The sequence below is a fragment of the Myotis myotis genome, unplaced genomic scaffold (genome assembly GCF_014108235.1).
Source record: "Myotis myotis isolate mMyoMyo1 unplaced genomic scaffold, mMyoMyo1.p scaffold_m19_p_15, whole genome shotgun sequence".
In the NCBI taxonomy this organism is placed as follows: domain Eukaryota; kingdom Metazoa; phylum Chordata; class Mammalia; order Chiroptera; family Vespertilionidae; genus Myotis; species Myotis myotis.
The window spans coordinates 21,588,598-21,612,601 of record NW_023416319.1 but is presented as its reverse complement, the minus strand read 5'-3'; the positions used below and the strand labels follow the sequence as shown (position 1 = coordinate 21,612,601).

General features: G+C 48.0%; 1 protein-coding gene across 29 annotated transcripts in view; it reads right to left on the bottom strand.

The window, feature by feature from the left end:
* SORBS1 (sorbin and SH3 domain containing 1) overlaps window positions 1–23,748 on the bottom strand; it is a 119,344-nt gene extending 95,596 nt beyond the window's left edge. For 2 of the 29 annotated variants that reach the window (XM_036336511.1, XM_036336508.1), the window contains exons 1-5: window positions 23,556–23,733; window positions 15,399–15,453; window positions 12,554–12,622; window positions 10,220–10,315; window positions 8,669–8,797 (exon numbers count right to left, since the gene is read on the bottom strand). In XM_036336511.1, the coding sequence (XP_036192404.1) occupies window positions 8,669–8,797; window positions 10,220–10,315; window positions 12,554–12,622; window positions 15,399–15,453; window positions 23,556–23,558 (352 nt within the window). In that variant the 5' untranslated portion in view covers window positions 23,559–23,733. Of the gene's footprint in view, window positions 1–8,668; window positions 8,798–10,219; window positions 10,316–12,553; window positions 12,623–15,398; window positions 15,454–23,555 lie in introns of all 29 variants that reach the window. The other 27 variants (XM_036336521.1, XM_036336534.1, XM_036336517.1 and 24 more) reach the window with 21 other exon arrangements.
* Window positions 23,749–24,004: the final 256 nt, after the last annotated feature.

Here is a 24,004-nt window from a genome sequence, read left to right as displayed (position 1 = left end):
GAGTTCTCACTGCACTACAAGGCACCCTTGTCTCCCTCCAGCCGGCTACTATCCTGCCCTCCCAGTCATTGCCCGGCACATCTGAGACCCTAAACCAGAGATGGCGAACCTCTTGAGCTCGGTGTGTCAGCATTTTGAAAAAACCTAACTTAACTCTGGTGCCGTGTTACCTATAGAAATTTTTTGATATTTGCAACCATAGTAAAACAAAGACTTATATTTTTGATATTTATTTTATATATTTAAATATCATTTAACAAAGAAAAATCAACCAAAAAAATGAGTTCACATGTCATCTAACACGCGTGTCATGGGTTCGCCATCACTGCCCTAAACCTCTCCTAACTTGACCCACTTAACGCCATGGGGCAACAGGGCACAACAGTCATGAGCTCGGCTGGAAAGGCAGCTGGACCTCAATTCAAATCTTGACTCTATCACCTGTGGGCTCTGTGTCCCTGGGCAAGTGATAAGCCTCAGTTTCTCCATCTGAAGAATGGGGATAATGATATGCCTGCTTCATAAGTGTTGTTTTAAGAATTAAATGATACAGTGCATGAGAAATGCTTAGACCACACCTGGCAGAGCTCAGTAAATGTCTACTCTAATCATCTTCTGCATCATCTCTCGCCTCTCTTCTCTATCCTCCATCTAGCCCAGTGGTCAGCAAGCTTTTTCTGTAACAGGCCACACAGGAAATGTTTTAGGCTCGGCGGGCCATATGGCCTCAGTGACAACTACTCAACTCTTCTGTTGCAAAACAAGAGCAGACATGGATGATATGCATATGAGCCAGTGTGGCCACATTCTAATACACCTTTATTTATGGACACAAATTTGAATTTCATGTAATTTCCAAGCGGCATATAATACTGTTTTGATCTTCTTTCCACCGTTTAAAAATAGAAAAATCATTCGTAGTTCACAGGCTGAACAAAAATAGGCACGGCCACATCTGGCCCATGGGTATATTTGCCAACCCCTGATCTAGCCAATCCCTCAGCTTCCTTCTTCTCCCTGGGCGCCTGCTCTTGTCTAACTCTGTACAGAGATAAGAGGGAACAACACAGCAGTTCTCCCAGCCCGAGGCTCCATTTCAGTGTGTCCCTCAAGGACTAGAGATGGGCTTTCCAGATGTCAAGTTGAGATTTACACACATTTATTGAACATTTTTCTGCCAGACACTGTTAGTCACTTTTGCTCCTATTTAGTATGTTAGTGCACACGAGTCTTTACTTCATGGACGAGGAAACAGAAAGGCCAACTGACTTGCCCAAAGTCACACAGCCAGGCGCCGACCAAGCAGTCAGCCCAGGTCTCCAGAATGAAGTACGGTGCTCCACCCACCATCCGTAGGATAGTCAGTAACCCCACATAGGCCACAAAGCAGAGCCTACATTTCAGGGATGTGGGGGAGCCACAAGGTGTCAGAGCTGCATCAGAATCACAGAGGACAGACTGCTGTGCTCTGCCCCCCAGAGCCTCTGACTCATGATGGGAGGTCAGTCCAAAAATCTGCATTTTTAATGTTCCCCAGGGAGGCCAAGGCTGATGGTCCATAACCTACACTTTGAGAACCACTGTTATAAGGAATACTTAAAAACATCCTTGTTCTGGAAAACTAACTATATCTATTTTTGTTTGTTTATTCTCCCCTCCCCCACCCCCAATCTGGTCAGAGTTTTTACAGATTTCAGTTGTATATTCCTTTAGTAAGTTGTCTGTTGCATTTCTGCCCCTCCCTTATGGACAAATCACAGGTATTTGTCTTCTCTTCCCAACCACAGAAGTTGGGAAATTTACAGGACTTGAATTTTATTCACATTATTGCAATGTATTAGCTTGTGTGACCAAGGGCAAGCTGTCAATCACTCGAAACTTCACTCTCGTCATCTATAAACCATAATCCTTACTCCCAGGGTTGCTGGAGCTCCAGAGGTCAGGTATGTGAAGAAGCCTCAATGTGATCATTTTCAACCCTCTCTGTTGCCTCCATCCAGAACCCTGGCCCTCACATCAAACAGATCCTGAAACACCAGGTGACACACTGTGACAATGACTCTCCCTACTCCCTGGCACCTGTCACTTGTACTGTCCCACCCTCCTTTCTACATTATTTCTGGTCTACCTTTGTCAATCATTCTATCAAGTTTATTAGATTTACAAATACACTAAAATATCAATAGGCTCTAAGTGAGGGGCTTTTCCTTAAAGGATGTGAGCTTTCTGCATGGACTTAGGGCACCTTATTTTGCACCTTCTTTGGTTCTCGGTTGGGTTGGTTCTACTCAGGTGACATTGGCCAACATTATGTCGTGGAAAACAGAGAAGAGTCTGTGCTGCCGCAGGTCTGGGCATCATAAAGGGACTCCCGTGTTGGCACCAGACTGCCAGGTTTGAGTCCTGACTATCTCGCTAACTGCACATCCTGCAGCAAATGACTTAGCCGCATTTGTGAAAGAGACATTATCTACCTCTTGAGTCATGAGGATCAAAGGGAAATGTCTGGCATAAGTATGAGCTCAGTAAACTAGGAATCCAAAACATAAGGGGAAAAAAATCTGCCCAGACATAGAGGTAAATTAGAGTTGCTAACATCTGCCATTTGATAAATAGTGTCAAGAACATAATATTCTTGGGGCTCAACCCACTTTTTCTTCTAATTCCAAGTCATTAAAACGGTTCCCCTTTCCCTGTGGGTCCCAGGACCTCTCTGAGCAGTCCTCCCCTCTCATCCTTTATAGGGCAGCTGTGTTTCTGCAGTTTTGTCACCCTTCATCCGTTACCCAGTCTTCTGAATCTTGAAGGCTGGTGGCAGTATGACCATTATGTGCCCGAGTATAGCATGTGAAATCTTATACACATAACCATCAGCTATTAACTTTGATGTGAGGAGACTATCAGAATGCTTCCTTCAATAAATGTTGGAAAGCTGGGTCCTAGGTAGGCTCTACAGCTCGGAAGAGACCCGAGCCTTCCCACAAGAAGGAAGTAATATTTATTTTGCCTTATCTCTTCCTCCATCTGTCTTTCACAGACAATCTTTTCTGGCCTGAGACCACAGCCCCCTGACATTTTTTTGTATCTCTTTCTGTGCTAATTTCATTTTGATCTGTTCTACATTGTTTTACTGATCAGTTCTTCTTGGAATCTTAGGATAACTTTCTCTGAGAGAATTGACACATTCTGTAGTGTCTAACAGATGAGATGTGTTAAAGTGGCTCTACGAGTGTTTTAAGCTCTTTATGTTTATGTTTTACTCATGTTATGTGGTAAAGAACTTAACCTTACTCAAGAAGACATCTGGCTCTGCCCTCTGACTTCTGGGAGTTATTCTCTAAACCCCTGGAAGGTCATCCTGATAGGAGTGTCTGTGTGCCACACCAATAACGTGATTGAGGGTATCAGCACATGGGCAGTGAGAAAGCCAATGTAAGGAAGTCTCAACAAAAACTCTGGACATGCCCACCCAGTGTGGCTCTGTGGCTGAGCGTCAGCCTATGAACCAGGTCATGGTTCCATGCTGGGTCAGGGCACATGCCTGGGTTGCAGACTTGATCCTCAGTAGGGGCATGCAGGAGGCCGTCGTTTAATGATTCTCTCTGATCATTGATGTTTCTTTCTCTCTCTCCCTCTCTCTTCCTCTCTGAAATTAATAAAAAAATATATTTAAAAGACCAACAAGTCTGTGGACACGTGGCTCAGGTGCACTTCCTGGTTGGCATATCTGAGCACAGTGTACACCTCAAGGCCAGGAACTGCACGTCCTGACGCCACAGGAGAGGACACTGGAAACGCTGTGCTTCTCCTGGCTGATTTTAATCTGAAAGAAACCATAACCACGAGCACAACAGCTTTCAATGAGCTCTTTGAGTCCTTCTAGCAAATGATCAACTCTGAGGATGGTTTTGGGAATCCCCTGAACTTGGAGTTGGTATCAGAGTGAGGGTGTTCTCTTTTGGGGAATTTCCTGCCATCTCTTGGCCCTGATTCTCACACATGTGCTCATAAAAAGGACTCTGCAGTAACAAGGGCAGGAAGTGCCTTTAACTGCTTCAATGTTAATTTTCTCATGACACCTTTCTGCTCCTGCCATTTCTGGAGAGCAAATGCGAGGCTCAAACTAGAGGAAATGAGCTGATTGCAGGTCCAAGAATCTTCATGTCCAAAGCTGACTTGTTTCTCAAGAACCGGGCAGGAGTGGAGCCAACTGGCACAGAATGAGCAACATGTAAGATCTGCCCTGGCTTTTGGCTTGTGAGTCAAAATGCAGGGATTGATGGTCTTCAGGCTACACCAGACAGGAAGCATATCACACCCATCACCAGTTCAGGCTCCCTGTCTCCTCTTGAGTAAAAACGCCCTGACCTGGGATGTGGTGGGTCACTCTGAACCACAGGGCCGACACTGAGGCTGCCAGGCAATGGCATCAGGAAGCAGGGATAAGGTGATGCCTCACCCAGTAACCTTAGTGGTTCTGATTCAAAAACCAAGGCTCACGTTCTGAGATTAGGAGGTTGGTTGGGAAGCCATGGTCAGGGACCCAGAGTCCAGATTCCACTTGAGAGCAGGAGTCTGGACTGTGGGTTTGAACTGGGGAACCCCCAAGGCTCCATCTGTCCCTGACCCCCAGCATCTCCACCTCCCCATTTCATGTGATCAGGTGGCCCCCACATCCATACTTCGACTCCAAATTTCCTCCTAGAAGTTCTTTCCTTGCCAAAAAAATTCAAGATGTCTAACGAAGGAATTCAACAGCCCTTCACCTTCCTGCATAAACCCACCACCTCCATGAGTGCCGGTTATTCTCCTGTCCACACTGAGCTTTACCCCTCCGTGCTCCTTACACACACGGCACTGAGCCCTGCCCTTTTACTCTTCCGAATCCACTCACCCTTGGCCGCTGCTCTTCATTCCTGCTGCCACCACGCCAGGCCCAGGCCCTCACGGCCTCTAACTGAAATTACTGAGCCTCTTTGAAGGGCCTCCTGTCTGCAGTAATTAGAATGGTTACATGCCTGGCACTGTGTTAAGTGTTGATATGAAAGAGCTCATTGAATCCCAACAACTCTATTACGATCATTCCTATTTTGTAAATGAGAAACTGAAGCTCTCTAAGGCTGAGTGATTTGCCCATATCACAAAGACGGTAAGAGGCAGAGCTGAACCTCGGAGAGCTCTATGATTCAAGGACAAGCCCAGCATGAGAGAGTTGGAGCAAGGACTGGAAATAGGGGGTATCTCTGAAATGTGGGTGTCAAAGGCCCATGTAGGGAAAGAAATCAGATGGAGGTGCTGGGCAGTGTGGGGGACTGGAGCTTCCAGTCTAGGCCAATGATCAGCAACTTGGAGACCTGTAGGAATGGAAGAAGGTGGCAAAGGCAGGTAGCAAGGTGGGGGGAGGGGTAGACACAGCAGATGGGGGACATATGCTGGCCTAGTGATCAGGGAGGGAGCTGGACGCTATCTGACATGGGGAGTAGAAAGCATGCCCAATCCTTGGCAAGAGCCACTCATTACCGCACACTTGGTGGGGCTTCCAGTCCAGGCTGGGCATGGCTTCCTGCAAATATTGTTCAAGACTGTTTTCATGAGGCAGGTCCCGGCCCAGTGCCCCCCAGGCCCAGGACAGGACTTCAGACTGGTGTGGGCCAACAAGCTGTCATCCGGAGGCCCAGAGGGAGGGAGTAGGCAGGGAGGAGAGGAGGACGAGGGAGCCAGGATGCTGGTCAATGAGCAGCAGAGTACAGCGACGAGATCCCCACTCCTGAAGGTCCTATCTCTAGAGTCACATCCTTTTAACCTCACCCCCAGTATTCACTCGTTCCAGCTCTTAACCAGTACGGGGCTCCGCGCCACCCCTACTTAAAGCAAACTTATTCCTTCCCACTCAAACTGCTCTAGTACACAATCTTGAATTTGTCCAGTGAATGGAAATCAGTTTGTATCAGGTCAGTTTCAAAACTTGTCAGGCCACAGAGCATTTTGGGACTAGAATGGCTTGGAAACCATGTCACCCAGTCCCTCATACTTCAGATGTGCTTAAAATGTGTGACTTAACCACGGTCAGAAAGCAGGTAGTGGATTAGGGGCCCACACCTGGCTCTCCTATTACAACAAACTGCCTCTGTCCTTACCTAATGCACCCAGAATTATTCTCCCTTTTCCTCCCTTCTCCCCCCTTCTCATCACAATTCCCAGCGACTCGCTTAGTGTCTGACACAGAGATGATAAGTGAATGGCTGAATGAATAATTTGGATTCAGTGATCTCAATTTATGAGGATGAAAATAATCTACTAAGATTAATTTACTGTGAAGTGTGAATGACTGATAGCTATCCCCTAATTCTTCAGAGTTTTTGCATTTTAAAACATGATCTTTTATAACCCAAATTAGCTGTTATAAATTTATAAGACATAGAATTATTTGGGAACTAGAGAGAGTTTCCTAAAGTGACTCAAATAACTGCACAGTCCTGTAGTGAAAGCCTACTGACAGTGTGGCCCTGGGTGGGTAGCTCAGTTGGCTCAAGTGTCATCCTGATATGCCAAGGTTGAGGGTTTGATTCCCTGCCAAGTACGTATAAGAATCAACTAATGAATACATAAATAAGCAAAACAACAAATCGATCTCTCTCTCGCTCCCCCCTCTCCCCTACCCCTCTTTCTCTAAAGTCAATCAATTAAAAAAAAAAAAAAGAGTAGCATTTGCATTCTGATAGTGCCACACTATAACCACCAGGGGGAGCGCAAGGCTCCTCCTTCCTTTCACCTCTCACTCACCACCGGAGAAAGGGCCAGGGGGTGACCCGTTTTTTATTGGGCCATTGGGCGGGAGGAGGGTTTTTCTCTTTAACCATCACTTGGGATTCACTCTTGCCCTAACGTCCTCCAGCCTGGGAGCTGGATTTTCCCAATTAGGCCTGAAGAGACTGGATTAGACTTGTTTTAGGAAGAAATTATTTTGCCTTCACTTCCTGGCCCCACCTTTCCTGGAGACGAGAATGGCAAACAGCAGTGGGGCAAGAGTCAGGTGTAAATTCAGGAATCGAGGGCCAAGGAGCTACTTTTGAGTTTTAGTGCTGGAGGCCACTCACGTTTTCCCTTAGTCAAGGGAGAAGAAGCTCACACTCCAGCCTGGCCTCGCCCTCGGACATCTGCCTTGGCACCTGCTCCCGGTGGATGGGAAGAAAGCCAGTTCCCAGGATGCTGGGCACTGACCACCCCCATCTTGTCTAATTCCCTTCTATCACCACACACTGCTCCCCACTGTGCCAAAGAGTTTTCATGCCCCCCTTCCTTTCCTCTCTGGACCCAAGGGGGGGTCATCATCACCCCAATTCCTTTTCTCCCTTCATTTCCTTCCTTTAAGAAACTCCCATCCCCTATAGTAGCTCTTAAATGGGGTCCTCGGACAGCAGCATCAGCATGACCTGGGAACGTCAGAAATGCAGAACCTGGGTCGGCACCCCAGCCCTTCAGGGGGGAATCAGGAATTCTAAAGCTCTGACGCGGGCCCAGGAACCTGTGTTTTTATCCAGGTGATTCTGAAGCAACGCAAGTGTGAGGACCGCCCACTGCCACAGAGTGGAGAGGGCCGTCCCGCCGGATCCTGACGGTGCCTGTGGAACCTCAACATCAGCGTTTCCCAACTCCCAGGACCCTTGGGTTGTAGAGAGCCCTCTCCAAAGCGGCCAAAATAATCAGGTCTTCCCAAGGTTTCCGAGCATTTAGAATGAGAATGGCTTGTAAGCCATCTTGCCCAAGTCCCTCAGGTTTCACATGTGTTCAAAGGTGTGACTTATCCAAGGTAGGAAAGCACTACCAAGGTAGTGGATGAGGGGCCCATGTCTGACTCTCCTGCTGCAACAAATGCAGCCCATTCCATGCCACCAGGTGTGGTGCAAAACACCTCCCGCACTTGCACCCTCACAAGGATGCGGGAGGCAGTGCAGATGAGATTGCCAGCCGTGAGAGACTAACTATATCCCCCGGGCTCACACAGCCAACAGGTGGTGAAAGGCCTGAACACAAATCTACCAGCTCCCGAAGTCCCAGGTCTAAACCTAGACACCCAGGCTTCCCGAGTGGCGAGTCATGTGGGGAGCTGGGCTTCAGACGGGCTTCTTCGTCTCTGTAGCTCCTAGTCTGCACTGGTCTGAGACCTGCTCTTTTGCTCCTGCTCCCTGAGCTGCCAGGTCACCCCCTGCCAAGCCTGCCCCCTGCCCCACCTCTGCTCTCCTGGGAGCCAGGTCGGTCAGCTGCCTGCACTTCTCAGTGCCCTCTGGCTTCCTCTCAGCCCCAGCCCTGCCTGGCCAGGCACAGCCAAGCCCTCAGAGACACCTAACCACTAGCCCATCTCTCCACTGCCCCCCCAGGCCTCCAAGCCTCTCCGTCCTCACCAGTGCTGTTAGCAGAGACCCCAGCTCTGAGATAGGGTGTCTGCCCACCTGTCCAGTCAAAAGCTAAAATAAAGTGGTGATTGCTGCTGTGCCTCTGCCAGAAGCAAGAGGGCCCTGTCAGTTCAGGGCATTGATCACCATGTATCGCAGATGGGACAAAAAGCTGAGTGACCCAGGGGCCCCTGGGAGAATCAGGAAGCAGCTGATGAATCTGTGCCCTTCCCACGTGACTTGAATACCTGCCCCCAGTCGCAGAGGTGGCTCACCTGGTTTGCTTTCGTATTGTGGGCTTTCCTGAGGGCTCACAGGGCTACTGCTTGGGGTGTCCCTGTAGGAGGATGAGGCCCGGAGAGTCACGGCTCCCTTCCCAGTGCAGACTTTTGTAGGATCCATGTCTGAAAAGGAAAGATCCAAAAGGGAGGACTGAATGCAAAGCTCCTCGAGGATTAAGCAACAGTCAGCAAGCAACTTGTTACAGCTGGGAGATGAGATGAACCTGGGCACAGCCGCACAATCTTATATGGTCAATGAAAATTAATTTGTGGGTAGTAGAGAGGAATGAACCCCATTTTCAGAGGTTTACCACCCATCATGAGGTTAGGGGGAAATGGAGTATATGTATGAGTTACAATATCAGCTGAAGACTTTCAAAATGAAAGCGGGTTTATTTCTTTTATTAAATGAAGTGTAGGTTGGTGAGATGTCTGACCAATTAGTAAGGCACAGAGTTTATGAAAGATTTCTCAAGTTTCCAGACCATCCGTCTTAGAAAAGCTCTAGGCACATCAGGAATTCAGTGGTTTTCTGCAGAGAATCACTTCTCTGGTGGGAAAAGGAAAAGAAAACCTGCATCAGCAAGTCAGGACCCTGAAAAGATGAGACAGGATCTGCTGCCTGGGCAGAAAGACCAGGGGTGAGAGAGCCTCGCATTCCAACTTAATGAAGAAAATTCACACCAAAGGAAAGGACCAGGAATGCTAAAGCCTTCCCTGAACAGTGTGCGCGGCACCCAGCCGAGCCGTCACCGGGTCCCGACCTCTCCACAGGTGACAATGGCCTAATAACAGGCCCGGGTCATCTTTCAGAATCGCACTGAGAAGGGTTTCAAAACAGGCTTCAAAAGAGCTGGCTGCTCACCCTCCGAGAGTCGGCCCGGGAGGCGCCGCCAACGCAGAGCACAGCCCTGGCTGGCGCACGTGCTCAGCTTCTTTCTGTGCGGCCGAGCTGAACTGAATTCCACAGCACAGCTGGGATCGCTGACCTAAAATCGTCAAGCCTGGGATTATGAGGTCAAGTTTAAGGTGGGCAGTGGACAGGATGGGGGCTCAGACATCCACCTCATTCCCAGGCCTGTGCCAGGCGGAGAGAAGCGAAGCCTCTTTTCCAAATTCAGCCCAATTCAGAGGGTCCCTGTGCGGCCACATGAATTCTCCGGGAGACTGGAGTTCTAAATAAAGTACCGGGAGCTGGAAACCCCTAGGGAGAGGCTAAGAAGTCCATGTACCTCAGACCTGCACAGAGTAAATGCTTAGCCTCTGGGTGACCCTTCTCCTAAAGAGGGGACGGGGCACAAGGCAGCTGTCAGTTTGTCTCTGGACTGGCTGGCTCACAGACACACACACACACACACGTACACACAGACACACACGTACACACACACACACACACACGAAGAAAGGAAACCAACCGAGGCAGTGAGAGGGAATGGCTCCTAAGCATGCAAGGATTAAGCCTCCAGTCTTTGTTAGAAGGAAAGAAGAAACACCATGCATGATCTGCTAGCAATTAAAAGAAGAAACCAACCCAAGGAGAGGTACCTGGAGGGAGTACTAGGCCTGGAGAGCTTTTCACTGTCTTCACAGGAATTATTTTAACAGCAGAAATAGAGCGTGCGCGTGAGGGGTCGGTGGTTGCTGCAAACACAAAAGGGTAAATGGTGCCTCCAGGAAGGACATTGGGAAACACTCAGGCAGTTGAGGAACTCGGCAGGGACAATAGGAGGAAGTCGCCCACATGAAAAGAACACTAGAAAGAGCAGTAGATGCAGTGATTTGAAATAACCTGCTTTCTCTCTTTAGAGTTCTGTGCCAAGACGGCAGAACCCTCCCTCCTACCGGTGCCCGCGTGCAGTTGGTCAGTGTCTCTGTACCTCCTGCCACACCAGGAACTTGCCAAGATTTAGAGATGCAGATGGCCTGGCAAATAGAGGAAGGGGAGAGAATCAGGGTCCAAGGGGCCCCTGAAAGAATGCTGGGGTGTCTGTGCTGGGTTGTGGGTGGGTGCGCTCCGGCCCCAGGTGAGTGGAGGAAGGAAAGGGACCAGTCAGTGAGTTGCCTGGTTCCTTCAGCCATCACAACTGCTTCCATAGAATTGTACCTTCTGGGGTCCTGTGCCTCCTCTGACAAGTATAGCCCTCTGTCCCCAAGCAAACCAGAACCCCCATCTGTCAGGCAGCAGATGGTCTTGCTTCAACCCACCCTTTCTCGGGCAAGAGGTGGCCAAGTGTCCAAGTGCATATTCAAGACTCAGGGCAGCACCTAAGTGCGCAGCCCGGGATCTGACACCCGGCTGAGCTTTAAGACCGGGATAACTCGTGGGGTGCAGCACGTGTGAAGGTACAAACATGCTTTCGCAGCAATCCTATTTATTCACTGCTCTCTAAGACCAGCTGGGAGACTGGCTGGTGGGAGACTTCTGTTATGTTACCATTTTCAGAGGAAGAAGCCAGAGGCTCAGGGAGCCGCTCAGAGTCACTCAGTGAAGGAAAGAGGCTGAGGCTAGAGTTCACTGTCCCGGCACTGGGTTCAGGGACCTCCTCGGGCCACCAGGATGACCTATGGTTGCATCTGCCTCCTCTTCCCAACCAAAGGTGATTTTTACTGAAGAGGGAGCGGAAACCACCTCCATCTGCCACCCTCCCCCCGCTCCCCTGGAGCCTCTTCCTTAAGCGAATTCACAGGGACGGTGTTGCTGGCACCACAGGCTTGTTAAGCATCAGAGCCCATCCTCTCCATGCTCCTCACTGGAGGACTAAACCCTCCCCGGGAGCCACTCCACAGGCACCGCCCTTCAACATCCCCTGATGCAACTCCGCCTGATTGTCCAGGACCCCGAGAACACGGCCCCACACCCTGAGTACAGGAGGGCGGCCAGCAGGGAGGCAAGAACAGGCTGGCAGCAGGACACCTCTTGCCAGAGAAAGCACCCCAAACCACCATCCCACTCCCCACCCCTCCGCTCTCAATGACTTCCCTCTCCGGCTCTTCCTTCTGACTTTGCACTTGGCCTTGTCGAAAAAGGAATACTTGGCTAAACCAGCCTAAAATTACAAAAGCCAAACACATCAAACTCTGAAGTTACTTAAATGCCCAATGATAGGATTTCTGCCCTCCCTCTCTGATATCCTAAAATTTAGTGGGGTGAGCATGGAGAGAACCACTGGCACCCAGAATCTGAAGAGGAATAAATACTGCAGATCATGCAATGCCTGTGTTTTCTAGACACACCCATGAGGACAAAGGACCTCCTGAGATGTCTGTACCTTATCACTCCAACTCACCCCTGGCTGTAGAAGAACCATGGGAAGCCCCGCTGCCTGCTACCTGGGCAGCCACATCGAGACATTCGGGATGAGAGATGACAGGGCAAATGGGACCTCAAAGGTCATCTTATCCATCACTCATTTCGCACTTAAATCTTTCATCCTAAAATTTTTAAAAACTGAAAATATGAGAGGATGTGCACGAAATGAATGCCACTGAAATCATTTATTTCAGCAACTAAGGCTCCGGCCTCAGGGTCAGGGCTATGAAGGTGAAATGCCGGTGAGGAAAACTTCAGGCTGATAAATGCCATATGCAGCAGGCAGGAGGTACACCTCGGTCTGTATATTTGATCTGTTATTTGAAACACCCTGTGAGCAGGAGACAGTTTTTAATAAGTCACCTCACAGTGGGAAGCAGCAGCCTCAGACTCCTGAGATACAAGATCATGCTCACGGTTTCAGAAACTCAGTGTGGGAAACAGGTCTCCAGCAAAGGGCCTGATTGGACCATGACTATTCCCACTGGGCAGGTGGTCCCGCCCCGACACCCTGCTCCTTCTAGAAACGCTTCCCAGTACCAAGCCAGGCTTCCCTTTAAAAGCCTTACCTTTGTCCTGCCCATTGCTGCTTGGTGCCAACCCGTTCACCACGGCTTTAGAAGCGCCAACGTCACATTCTGGAGAAAGAAAGAAGCATGAGGATAGGGATGAGGTCTCCCCAACATTTGTTGAGTCCCACCCGGTGGGAGGTGCTGGGGACGTGGGGGCTGCTCAGGCCTGGAGATGGGCCCCCTTGGGTGTCATGGGAGAATTCGGAGAACTGCGTGTTGTCTGGACCAGGAGAGAAGGCAAAAGCTGTTTTCATGCTGCTCTGTCCACCAGAGGTTAAAACAAGTGTTTCCCACAGAACTGCTTTCTTCCTAATGATCATTTTTAATAGCGGCATATTATTCCCCCATGTAAATACACAGCATGAACCTAGAGAGACCCCACCTTTATGTGGATGGTGTTTTTGATTTCTTGGAATTAAGACGGAAATTCCCAAGAGTGGAGTTATCAGGTCAGAGGGTCCAGACTTTTTGGACTCTGGCTGTGAAAGCCTCCTTCTAGCACCACCCGAGAGGGAGAAGTAGGGAGACCTCACACAGGCACTTCCACACCCTCGCCCTCCGGCCCGGCCCTCCCTTCCTACTTCCTCTGCCCTTATTTTGCCAGGAGTAGGTAGCAATGCCAGTTTGGGCTAATTTTGACATTAGAAGAACAAAAACTCTTTAGGCTGCAGAGCCAAAGTTTAAAAAAATGATAACAAAAACGAAAAAGCGTTACAAAGCAGGAGCTGCTGGCAGTACCCGAGCCCCTTGGAGGGAAAAGGTGTGCAGCATCTTATGCATAACAAGAGCACCGAAGGCATAGGCCAGTCCCTCCCCTCCCAAGGAGGACATCGGAGCTGGGAACCCATGGACGGAAGACCAGCCGAGCCTGGCACCAGGTACTCAGTACTTAGGGAGCAAGGCCTCACTTAATCCTCACACAATCCCAATGGGTTGGTGCTTCTAGGATGTCTGTTTTACGGAGGAGAATGCAGAGAAGGGTCCACCACAGGCCCAAGGTCACACCGTGGTACCTGAGGAAGCCAAGCTGTGGCCCTGAGCTATCCCACCCAGAGCCCTCCTCAGTCCTAAGCACACACTGTCCGCCCAGTTTAGGACCTGGCTAAAAAGGCACTGTATGTAAATATGTGGAAAGACGTGTTTCTCATCCTCTGAGATTTCTGGAACATGCTGGAAATAACTCAGGATTGGGACACCCTTGAATAAGCTAGCCCTTTGGTCATCCCCCTCACCCCCACAGCCTACAGGTCACGGGAGGCTCCAGGCAGGCCCAGTGGCCGAGGCGGGCCCAGCGGCCGAGGCGGGCCCAGTGGCCGAGGCGGGCCCAGCGGCCGAGGCGGGCCCAGTGGCCGAGGCGGGCCCAGTGATTAAGACGAGCCCAGTGGCCGAGGCGGGCCCAGTGGCCGAGGTGGGCTCAGTGGCCGAGGCGGGCCCAGTGGCCGAGGTGGGCTCAGTGGCCGAGGCGGGCCCAGTGGCCGAGGTGGGCTCAGTGGCCGAGGCGGGTTCAGTGGCTAAGACGAGCCCAGTGGTCGAGGTGGGCTCAGTGGCCGAGGTGGGCTCAGTGGCCGAGGCGGGCCCAGGGATTAAGACGAGCCCAGTGGCCGAGGCGGGCCCAGTGGCCGAGGGCTCAGTGGCCGAGGCGGGTTCAGTGGCTAAGACGAGCCCAGTGGTCGAGGTGGGCTCAGTGGCCGAGGTGGGCTCAGTGGCCGAGGCGGGCTCAGTGGCCGAGGCGGGCCCAGTGGCCGAGGTGGGCTCAGTGGCCGAGGCGGGTTCAGTGGCTAAGACGAGCCCAGTGGTCGAGGTGGGCTCAGTGGCCGAGGCGGGCTCAGTGGCCGAGGCGGGCTCAGTGGCCGAGGCGGGCCCAGTGGCCGAGGTGGGCTCAGTGGCCGAGGTGGGCTCAGTGGCCGAGGCGGGCTCAGTGGCCGAGGCGGGCTCAGTGGCCGAGGCGGGCCCAGTGGCCGAGGTGGGCTCAGTGGCCGAGGCGGGCTCAGTGGCCGAGGCGGGTTCAGTGGCTAAGACGAGCCCAGTGGTCGAAGCAGGCTCAGTGGCTGAGGCGGGCTCAGTGGCCGAGGCGGGCCCAGTGGCCGAGGCGGGCTCAGTGGCCGAGGCGGGCTCAGTGGCCGAGGCGGGCTCAGTGACCGAGGCGAGCCCAGTGGTCGAAGCAGGCTCAGTGGCTGAGGCAGACAGGTCTTAATCTCCAGATGGAAACTTCTCTGCCTCAAACTCTTGGCTGCACAATGAGCAGGGGCTTGTTCCATTCCCCGTCTTCCCTAGCCCATGCTTTCCACCCCAGCTCTAAATTTAATGTACTCAAAACTGGTCATTTGTGTAGGTCTTGATTTTTACTACCACAGGCACAGCAAAAGGTGAGCACACCACTCTGTCAGCCTGGATGAAGGAAGTGTTAGATTAGCTTGCACCCAGGGGCAATTATAGTCCATTGGTTTCTTTTTGCTGCATTCACTGGGATTAAGAAATGCCACTGAGGTGTATACATGTCAAAATTTATCAAATTGTATACTTAATAGATCCACAGTTTACTGTATGCCAATTATACCTCCATAAAGTTGTTAAAAATAGAAAGAAAGGAAGCTATTACAAAGATGAGGACACATGCATGTAAAGTGTATAGCATAGTTCCTGTCACGTGGTAGAGAATAAATCCTCAACAATGCATGTGATGATAGTGATGATGACGATTTATGACAAAGCTCTGGCACTTACCCAGGTCTCAAAAATAAAAAATGAAATGTAGTTGGAACCTTCAGAGTAAGTAAGAAATCTGGGTAAACTGCCCAGTTTTGTAGATTTGTCGAGAAGAAAAGGGTTTTAAATGACTTACCAGAGCTCATGGTGGTGACAGGACAAGTCTTTTGCAACTGGGGCTCGGCACTGCTCTGCAGAAAAACAAAACCACACAATGAAACCAATGAATGGCAGGTTCAAGATAAGTCCCTGTGGCTCACATTGAAAAGGAAAAAACAACACATACATCCTTGATAAAACAGAGCTGAACCAGGAGTCAACGTGGCCAAGCTTCTGGTCTGCTACGTACTAACATGACCGCGGGCACATCACTCAACCACCTTGGCCACAGTTTTGTTGCCTGTACTTGATTTCAATACTATGCAAGGTCTCTTCCAGCTCTAATCCTATATAATAAAACCCTGACATGCAAATCGACCAAACGGTGGATCGACCGGTCACTATGATGCACATTGACCACCAGGGGGCAGATGCTCAATGCAGGAGCTGCCCCCTGGTGGTCAGGGCACTCCCACAGGGGGAGGGCCACTGAGCCAGAAGCAGGGCTCACAGCAACATTCATGCCGTGCACCGGGCCTCTAGTATTCAAATAAAACCCTAGAGTTACATGAGTGCACATGGGTCATGGAGAGGGTGAAGTTCGGAAAAAAACAAGTTTTAGGAGAAAGGTGAAATCACAATATTATTGGAGGTTAATAATAACAACAACAAAAGCAGCAGCAATAAATACGGCTTAAAAGGCACAGGGAAATGTTCAAGATGCTTTAATTATGTTAATTCACTTGATCCTCACAGTGACCCTACAAGGCAAGCACTAACACTGTGTTGGTTCATACAGATGAGGAAACCGAAGCACAGAGAGGTGAACAAAGAGTTGCTACTGGAACCCAGACAGCCTGACTTGAAAGCCCAGGCTCTTGGGCACTGCACTCACCACTGACACTCAAATGAATAACCCTCTCAGTTAGTATGGTCTCATCACCAGTAATGTCACTAGTTTCTTCTTTCCTAGAACTTCATGTAAATGGTATCATAGTGCATGTAATCTTCTATATAGCTTTTCTTGCTCTGCATAACACAATTTAGCATTTGGCCACATATATGTGGGCCTATTTCTGGATTTCATTCTGTCCCACTGATCTGTCTTTATGCAATAACTCACTGCCTTGATTACTATAGCTTTATAGTGAGTGTTGAAATCAGGTAGCATGAGTCTTCTAACTTCGTTCTTTTTCAAAATCGTTTTGGCTTTTCTAGGTCTTTTGCATTTTCATATAAAGTGTAAAATTATCTTTCAACTTTTACCAAAAACAAAAACAAAAACCTGCTGGAATTTTTATTGTGATCATTCTGTAGTAAGAAGGTCAAGGTATGGTCTGAGGCTCTGCACAAGGAGACATGCTTTAGTTTTCTTTCTAACATGGGCACCTGTTTCCTTTCTAGGTGGCTGCCTTGCTGTCCTTGGAATTGACCGAGTAGAATGCTCAAGGCAACAAGCAAATCACTCCAAGTCCTGTGCAGCCCAAATCAACACGAACTTTGCCTCCGTCACTGTCAATACACCTGAGACGACCCATGACCTTCAACAGCCCCCTTAGATCATTCTCTAAGCGGTGGAAACATCTGTTCTCTCAGTCAAGGAGCATAACCTGTGTTCTGAACGCCCCAGTGGTTTCCAACCCTGGTTGATAATACATCAATTTGCTTCCCAGGACCAAAAGGGCTGTGGTGATAGCATCCAAACATTTTCATGTAAAACTTTATTTTGGTAATCAACTTTTTATGTTAAGGTTTTATTTATTTAGTTTTTAAAGCATTAGTTAAGAAATGGTATTATTCAACCACAGAGCTATCTTAACAGAAAAGAACTTTTATTCCTTTACAGTCCTTCCTACCTTCATTTATTTGTATAAATAGTGCTTACATAGTTGTAACCATATGTCTGGGCAGTTTTGTGTTCTAACTTTTAAATTAAATATTTCATGAACATTTCCTGAACTTCTACAGTCATTAAGTCCATCATTTTAGTGGCTATATAATATTTCATAGTATTAACATGCCATAATTCATTTACCAATTCCCTCCATATTATTTAGTTTAATTCATCTTAATTTTGTAAATAAGTACATAGCACAACAGCATTCTTAGGCAGGAGAGGAGATGAATGGAAACATTCTATGAACCAAACACAAAGGATGCCTCGTCTCACACACGATGAGTGATCACTGTCATATGTGGGTAGCTCTTTGCGTGTTTTATATTTAATATAGATTCTGGTGATTTCTGAGCGTCAGCCCCTCTTACTTACAGACTGATCTTAAGTACACATGGTCAGGGCTAATATCCAAAATACTATCTATCACTTTGCCACAACGTCCACCACCACAGCTAAGGCAGGCTCTGGGACGCCCCTCCCTGTGCCAGGAGCTAACCATGCAATGGCTGGATTGTAAGAAGCTGGAAGAGAATGGGCCCAGGCTGGTAGGTAGGACACTATTTTGTTATTTTAAGAACTAGTATGACAGTAGGTGTCAATGACGATGCATAGGTGAGTACCACTCTGCACACAAAGACTTGGGGGAAGTAGGTTCTGCTGTTGTCACTCGGTGATTGATTGAATCTGCAGCAGGTGACACAAAAGACGCAGTGGGCCATTTAAAATAAAAACTGTAGCAAGAATGGCAGTGGCAGCTGTGCCAAGGATGGCGCCCAGGGCCCAGTCCTCGCCGGGGGTGGCAACAGCAGTGACACCCTATCCAGACTATTCCAGAGCCCGAGGTTGGCTCTCATTCCAGCTAACTCAGCCTCCTTGAATTCCTGCCCTGTTCTGAGTGCCATTCCCCAGCCTCCCATAAACTCAGAACTACCTGAGATCTTGCCAATAAATCCCTTTTCAGTGGGAGTTGACCAGAGGTGGTTTCTGGTTGTTTGCAAACCAAAAACCTTGACCAAGAAAGATGAGGAGGAGGAGGGCACCCCTAAGGCTTCACTGGGAGAGGAGAACCTTCATCCCTCTGCAGTAAGACCAGCCAGACTCGAATCCCACGTGGCTCAGCAAATGGTTTTGTCAGTGAAGATGCATCCGGAAGCTGCACAAACTGAGCCTGACCAGAAGAACGCCAAGAGCTTTTTGAAAGTCATAATCCAGCCCTGGCTGTTTATTTAGACACTAGAGGCTTGATACACAAAATTCATGCAAGGGGCTCGGCCCTCGCAGCCCCGGCTTCGTCCAGAAGGATATCTGGTCTAATTAGCATAGTGTGCTTTTATTATTATAGATAGTACAGGCTATTACAATTATATGTAGAATGTGAGAGTTTATTTTACATAAAAAACCTGTGACATTTAATATTTGTTTTAAAACTAAGCTGTAGGGAGCTGATTTGGTTGTGAACATGATGGCACCTCTTTGGAATTTCTCCCATGTGTCCCCTCCAAGGGGTAAAAGCCAAAAAGATGACCAGTGCCAACTAGTGACAAAACCAGGCAGCTATTCCCCCAATGGGTTGCGGGAACCTACACAGTATCACAGCTTGAGTGGGGCCAGTGAGGGTCCAGCCACCATTCCACTCCTTGGGCCATGGGACCTACCATACTTGGTCAAAGCATCGCAGCATCCACACAAGCATTCCACCAGAAGAACAAGATGTGAAGTAGCCAGACTTGTTAAGAATGCGTCTGGATAATTAACAGTTCTGTATGGTCCCTCCCTCACTCCACGACCCTATAATTCTGAGATGACACAGAGTGAATAATTACTGAAAAGCAAAAGTTACCATATACTCCTGCTTCCAGCTGAAATAGGATCCAATAACTAAATATGGGTTTTTGTTGGGGAAGGAAAGAAGGTCCTTATATGGGTGGTTCAGGGATATGTCACTAGGGAGGAATTGAGTTTGCCTGTAAGAGTGAGTTCAAGGTCCAGCAAACGTTTGAAAGACAATGAGCCTTTGGTTGACCTCTCCACACAGCATGCTCCAGCTTCTCCTATGCACTGTGGTATTTTGCCTCCACCCCCCCCCCCCCACACACACACACACACAAACACAGGACTGTAAGTTACAGGAATGGAGACCCGATGTCATCCTCAGGAGCAAGGATACAGTGGGTGCTCAATCATGAACTTTGCCCTTGTCTCTGTTTAGCCTTCAGAACCTACTTTGGAGTCTTATCTTCAAGATAACCAGAGCCTCCTTAACTGCACTGCAGCTGCTTAAAAGGAAGCTGGCTCCCTGACCGAACTCTGGTTAAACTCTAGCTTTGAAATATAATCTGGGACTTGATATAGTTGTTGCTACTTCCAAAGGCTTGAAAAGCATAGGGACAGCTCACAGAGCCTTGCTGCTTTAAACTCTGCTGGTCCACCAGCAAAGCCACGCTTCTTCAGTTTTTCAATACCTCATCCTCTTCTCAATCACTATTAACGTAATTTCTCTCCAAATGCACTCTCTACGTAATTGGAGAGGGTGCAGAGGCTCCTCGGAAAGCCAGAAAGGATAAAACACTGTGTTATTAACACTTCCTTGCGTGGGGAGGAAGTTAGGATAAACTCGACCCTGACATTAACTTCAGTCTGGAATCCCATAGCACAGTTGGGGGCTCAGAACACAACAAACACGATCTTTCTGTGAAAAGATCGATGCTTCTGGAGAGGGAGCAATAGGCAAACACACCAGAAAGGCCACCCCCCACGTCCTCCCATTTCCTCCTGGAGTCCCTCCAGCACAGTTTCCGTTCTAACCAATTATCTGAAATGGCCTTCAGAAAGGTTTCCAGTGCACACACGGCCAAGCCCAATGAATTCCGCACTGATCAGGGCCTCGCTGACCTTTCCACCGAACTGAGGACAGTTAACTCCTTCCTCCTCCCACAAACGCTCTCTGGTCCTGATTTCTAAGTGTCACTGCGGACCGGTTTACCTTGGGCCATGAGTATCCTTCCTCTAGAAAGGGGCCTCTGTGGTTCTTCTAGCACAGTGGTTCTCAACCTTCCTCATGCCGCGACCCTTTCATACAGTTCCTCATGTTGTGGTGACCCCCAACCATAAAATTATTTTCGTTGCTACTTCATAACTGTAATGTTGCTACTGTTATGAATCGTAATGTAAATATCTGATATGCAGGATGTGTTTTCATTGTTACAAATTGAACATAATTAAAGCATAGTGATTAATCACAAAACAATATGTAATTATATATGTGTTTTCCAATGGTCTTAGGCGACCCCTGTGAAAGGGTCGTTCGACCTCCAAAGGGGTCGCGACCCACAGGTTGAGAACCGCTGTTCTAGGCGTTTAAGAGCTAGAGGGCCCTGAGTTGGTGGTCGTCATTCCTTTCCAAGGACATTCTTGCTTCCTGAGGATTTCATCTGGAATATTAGAACCAGAGGATCCATGCAGGTTACATAGCCCATTTTCATGGTTTTCCAATGATTTCAGGAGGTTTCCATGGGCCTCCTCAGGCCACAGCTCAGGCGCCCGCCCACCCACTCCCCACCTTTCACTTCAACCAGGGCAGCTGTCCTTTTACCGATTTCGTTCATTTATACTTCCTGAGTTTTCCTTGGATAAATGGGTTCTGTGGCTACAAAAAAAGTTTGTAAACCAGAAAAATAATCTTCCCCTTGTTATTCAGGTGCAAAAACAGATTCAGAAAAAGTTTCCCTTTGTCTTGCTTTATACTCCTCCTATTAAGCCCACTTTCCTATCTTTCCTCTAACTTCCTCAGGCCACTGAATTCCAAATGAGAATCAGCCCTCCACAGCTGATGGACTGGACAGTGTCATGTTCCCTTTTTGATAATGCCCCATAACTCACCAAACAATGCAAAGTTCTGATGATAAACTACTAGGACCGGCCAAGGCCATCACCCACCTCTCCCCACCTTCCCCTCCCAGTCTGCTGCTCCAATCAGGCCTCATACACAAAACCTACCAGACAGTCAGCACCTGCAGGCAGGACAGTGTGTTGCTTACCTCTATCCTAACATCTAGTAATGCATCCAGCACAGGGTCAGCACCCAACTAATATTGGTGGAGAGAATATCTGTCCCTCACATGTGTCTGAGTGCACTAATTTCTTCTCTTTCCTCTGCCACCCCCTCCATCCAAAGTGGGTAAGTTGCCTAGTCTTGTCATCTCTTCCATCTTCATGACTCATCCCAGCCACCTCTGCTTTTCCATCCGCATGTTCACCATTCTATTCCATCACCTCATTCCTAGATCATTACAATAGCCTAAAAAGGCTCAGAATCACCCTTAGAGTCCAGTACTCCCACATTCTGCCTTCAGCAGCGAAAGAGGTCCTGGGTCAGATTTCAATGGGGGAAGAAACATCTACTGGACCCCTATGAGCTCAGAGGGGTTGGCTGGGCAGTACAGGGCAAAAGGAAAAAAGGTGGTGAAACTCCTAGGGAAAAATAATGTATCCAAATCACAGATCCAATGATACCATTCAAATAGCATTTCTTTTAAAAAAATGTTCTTATTGATTTGTTAGAGAAAGAGGAAGGGAGAAGGATAGAGAGATGGAAACACTGATGAGAGAGGAATATCATTGATCAGCTGCCTCCTGCACGCCCCCTACTGGGGATTGAGCCCACAACCCAGGGATGTGGCCTGACTGGGAATCAAACCAGCAATCTCTTGGTTTCTGGGTTGATGCTCAACTGCTGAGCCCCACCGGCTGGGCTGTGAGCCACACCAGCCAGGCCAAACAGCATTTCTTTAGCAGCTACTATGCATCTAGGACAGTGTTTGGCCTAGACCAGTGGTTCTCAACCTTCTGGCCCTTTAAATACAGTTCCTCATGTTGTGACCCAACCATAACATTATTTTCGTTGCTACTTCATAACTGTAATGTTGCTACTGTTATGAATCGTAATGTAAATATCTGATATGCAGGATGGTCTTAGGCGACCCCTGTGAAAGGGTCGTTCGACCACCAAAGGGGTCACGACCCACAGGTTGAGAACCGCTGGCCTAGAGGACATCAACATGAATCAGACACAGCTGTTGACTCTAAGGCTATCACAGTTATAGGGAGGCAGACATATCCTATTGAAACATAACACGGTGGGTATCCCTTCTGCTAGCAATCTGACCTACGAGTTACAGGAGCACAGAAAGAAAAGGAATGAATTCTGCATGGGAAATAGAATCAAGGAATGAATAAACCCTAACATTTTTAAATGTTCAATGACATACCTTCTAAAATCACCTCAAATGTCACACTTTGGGAAATACTAGTCTAAAACATCAAGTCCAAACTTTGTAATGTACCACAAAACCCTGTAAGGCGAGGTTCCAATTACTTTCCCATCTCATTTCCCCCATACACTCAATAAGCTCTAAACTCCAAGTATTCCACATTTGTCATTCCTACTGAACAATGACAAGATTTCCCATTTCTGAGTCTTTGATCTCCTTTTTACTTCCACTTATGCCCTTTCTCGAACCTTCGCAAACTTTAAGGCCAATCCCAGTAGCCAGATCCATTTGCCCCACAATAGTAAAGGTTTTTATTTTGATTTAGTTTTGTTTTTAAATCTCCATTAAAATTCACGGTGATAGAAACTCATTTTAATAAGACCTATTTATAATCACAGGATTCAGGTCCAAAAGGCTGGTGACCACTGGCTGGGCTAGAAAGTTAACTACCAATAAATTTACAAGTATTTTTTTACCTTTTATACCTAAATGGAGCCTTTAAAACAGCATACGAAGTTGATTCTGCTAAGAAAATTGCCAATGCCCTGCTGGTATGGCTCAGTGGTTGAGTGTCAGCCTATGAACCAGGAGGTCATGGTTCGATTCCTGGTCAGGGCACATGCCTGGGTGGCAGGCTCGATCCCCATGAGTGTGTGGAAGGCAACTGATCAATGATTCTCTCTCATCATTGATGTTTCTATCTCTCCCTTCCTCTCTATATATATTTAAAAGAAAGTTGCCAACAACCAAAATACAGCCCAAAATAGCTTCAAGTCTTATGAATGCAGTATTATTTGCACTTCAGACAATTTAGGAGATCGCCTGTAATCATTTATTATTTATATATTAACAGAGGTTTAATATTCTTATTTTACAGTGCATTCATACTTATTACCAAGAAAAAAATTTAAAAGGCATGAAGAAATCATTCCCAGAAGAAAAAAATGCAAGCAACAAACAGATCTATGAGAAAATGTTCACTTAACCTGATTAATTAAAACCAAAAAAGATTCAAATAATGACTAACCATTTTTCCACTTCTTAAACTAGTCCACAAATTTAAAAACAGTGATACTCAATGTGGACAAATGCAGAGACGATGGCCTGTTCCTTACAGCAGTGCCACTGGAACTGTTTGCAGTACACGGCATCAGGAGCTGTGCTCCTCTGACCCTTTCTGCATTAGGGGCATCGAGCCTGAAAAAGAACCGCATGACAATAACGCTACACAGTCAGAGAAGATTGCCACAGCTATATTAATAATCATGAAAACCTAGTAACACTAGTATTGAGTGACAGCGAACTAGACCAATTACATGGCCACCCCTCAAGCCTGTGTGGACTGTTGAATAGTTCTGAAAATAATGGCTATATGGACCATGCAACAAGGGAAAAGACTTCTTATCATAAGATTAGGGGAATAAAGCAGGGTGTAGGTCTGTATGACATTTGTGATTATAATTATGTAAGAAACAA